General features: G+C 33.0%; 1 protein-coding gene across 1 annotated transcript; it reads left to right on the top strand.

The window, feature by feature from the left end:
* Nucleotides 1-1,189: 1,189 nt before the first annotated feature.
* LOC114384483 (nuclear speckle RNA-binding protein B-like) lies at nucleotides 1,190-2,286 on the top strand. Its single transcript, XM_028344155.1, has one exon. It carries the CDS (start codon nucleotides 1,274-1,276, stop codon nucleotides 1,985-1,987), a length of 714 nt encoding a protein of 237 aa, XP_028199956.1. The 5' UTR covers nucleotides 1,190-1,273; the 3' UTR covers nucleotides 1,988-2,286.
* Nucleotides 2,287-2,715: the final 429 nt, after the last annotated feature.

The following is a 2,715-nucleotide window of genomic DNA, read 5'->3' as shown; positions in this document are numbered from 1 at the left end:
AGGACACGATCAAACACTCCCATGCATACAGCTGCATAATTGTCTAATATCTATAAATGAATTGGTAACTAAAAGATGAAAAGAAAGAGAAAGAAAATTGATAGATGTGACTATATAAATGAACACGAATATAGAAAAAAAAGAATTAAAAATAAGATGAGAGAGGAAAAGTAATATAATAATAATGAGTGCTAATAAAATACTTTTAACGAGAAAAATATTTAAAATATATTTTTCAACATGCTCTTTTAAACATATTATTTATTATTATTAAAAATTTATTAAGAATTATATTTTTTTTTTGCAAATTTTATTTCTTATTTAATGAATTTCTCATAATTTTATATTTTCTTTGTCCCAAAATAATTATGATTTTAAGTTATTTTACATAAATTAAGAAAAAATAATTAATAAATAAAATAATAATAATTTTATAAAATTAATTATATATCATGGTTAATTTATTTATAGATTTTGTTGGTTATTATTGATATTATAAAAATATAAGTGAAATAAAGTAATAATTATTTCAAACATTTTTTTAAGTAATAATAACCCAAACGAATTTAGGACGCCAAACCCAAAAATGCCACAAACATTATTTAATATTGTTATTTAAAGCACGTCTCCCCAGCCGTAATCCAAGTTGAATAGTCTATCTTGCTGCCCATAATGATATATAACCTAAGCTCATTCTAAAAGAAGACTTAAAAGGCTACACTATACAGTATCCAAAAACCCACAAACCCACCATCTAGCACCATAAATTGCCTCTAGGAAGCAATCTAAACCACATAATATACACAGCGTAGTCTCTACTTGTCAACACACTTATCCACTAATATCCGAAACCCACATGAATAGTATTTACTCGTACATCATACATGATACATTAAGTACCTTTCTGACGTGGTCACGACCCTTTCCAACTCCTACCTATACTAAAAAGTCAAAATTATAAAAAAAAAATTAAAATAAATACATAAGACAAATTCAGACAACCATAACATCACGAAACCGCCCCCATGTATGAATACACTATAAAAAAATTACCATAGTAGGAGCCATATTTTACTAAGCGTATCATGCATTAAAATACTCCAATTTTAAACCATTGACCCGCTCTCTCTACGTTTCGTGTCAGCCCCTTATATATACCCCAAAGTTTGGATTCCAAAACTCACGCAAGCTCTTCTCACAATCATCATCATATCATTCACTTCTTCATTTACTCTTCTACTAATTTCACAATTCAATTAATCCTTTTAGCATCATGAACTCACAAGACATTCCCTCAGGAAGATCACCAAAAAGAGAACTCCAAGGCCCTCGTCCCACACCTCTTAGGATTAACAAGGACTCCCACAAGATCAAGAGGACCCCGGTGGCGCTGCCACAACCGCAACCACCACCGCGCCAACCAGTGATCATCTACACGGTCTCTCCGAAAGTAATCCACACCACACCAAGTGATTTCATGAGCCTCGTTCAACGCCTCACTGGCTCTTCATCTTCCTCTTCATCGTCCTCTACTAATAAGGTCTCAACCGAACCTTTAAATGGCAACAAAGGCTGTAATGGTGGCAGTGGTAGTGACGCGATATTGCCTGTGGCTCATTTTGCCACAATAGAGATGGCTAGAACAGCAACTCAAAGCACTAAACAACACCCAATTGAGAATAGTGATGATGTTGTTGGAGGGATAGATGATGTAGTAGGTCATGGTGCGTTGGAGAGACCAAACATGTTTCATGGAATTTTGTCCCCGGGACCATCTTCTTTATCTCCCATCCCTTCAAATTTCTTCTCTCCACCGTCGATTGATCCAAGCATGGTTAGCTTGTTTCATGATTTAAGCCCGGTTCTTCGTAGTAGCAGAAATTTTATGGAGGGTACTACTGCTACTTTCATCATGCCTAGCCCTTCAAGCTTTGTTTCACCTCGTACTCCTTCCATTGACCTATTCAATAATTTCTCCGATAATTAATTAATTCTTTGCTTTTGTTGCTGGGTTACTTTACTTTAAACTTCCCCCATATACACAAAGAAAGACATAAGTGTCTGATTTAATTACCTTTAATTAGTGGGAGTAGTTTAATTTCTTACTATGGAGATGACCTAAAAGAGGAATACGATGGGAATTTGTTTTTCTTTTGGTGGGTAGCTAGTTTCAAACCTATTTAATGGATTCTTTTCTTTATTAAGTTTTCTTTCTTTCTTTCTTTCTGTTCTTTGATACAACCATTAATGAATTTATTTATTACTGGGCCATTTTGTGCTCAAATATCTTTTGACCTTCACCGTGCACACCATTTATGCCATGTTCTTTCATTGCCTTTAGTTAAGTCGATACATGAACACTGCATATGCATTATTCCATTCTTTTATTCTTATGATATACAGTTATTAATTACACGTGCTTGGTTGCAACCTTCGAACGTTGAAAATAAAAACCATCTACCCCACTTTTTGACAACTATCGTTTCAACATGACATATAATTTGTAACTCTTCAGTCCTGAATGATGATATATGATAATAAATGTGAGGGAGATTAATTAGAGTGTCATAACATATATAAACGCAGTAAACAAAAAGAAAATTCAATAACAAAGAATGATGTGCTCCTTATAAATGATCAATGTATTTGATTAAAACACGGCACTATTTGACTTAAGGAAGAATAATGTATTAATTTTTTGTTAGCTAAATTTTC

This window comes from Glycine soja, chromosome 14 (genome assembly GCF_004193775.1).
Source record: "Glycine soja cultivar W05 chromosome 14, ASM419377v2, whole genome shotgun sequence".
Lineage (NCBI taxonomy): Eukaryota > Viridiplantae > Streptophyta > Magnoliopsida > Fabales > Fabaceae > Glycine > Glycine soja.
This window is presented reverse-complemented; position numbering and strand designations above follow the sequence as displayed.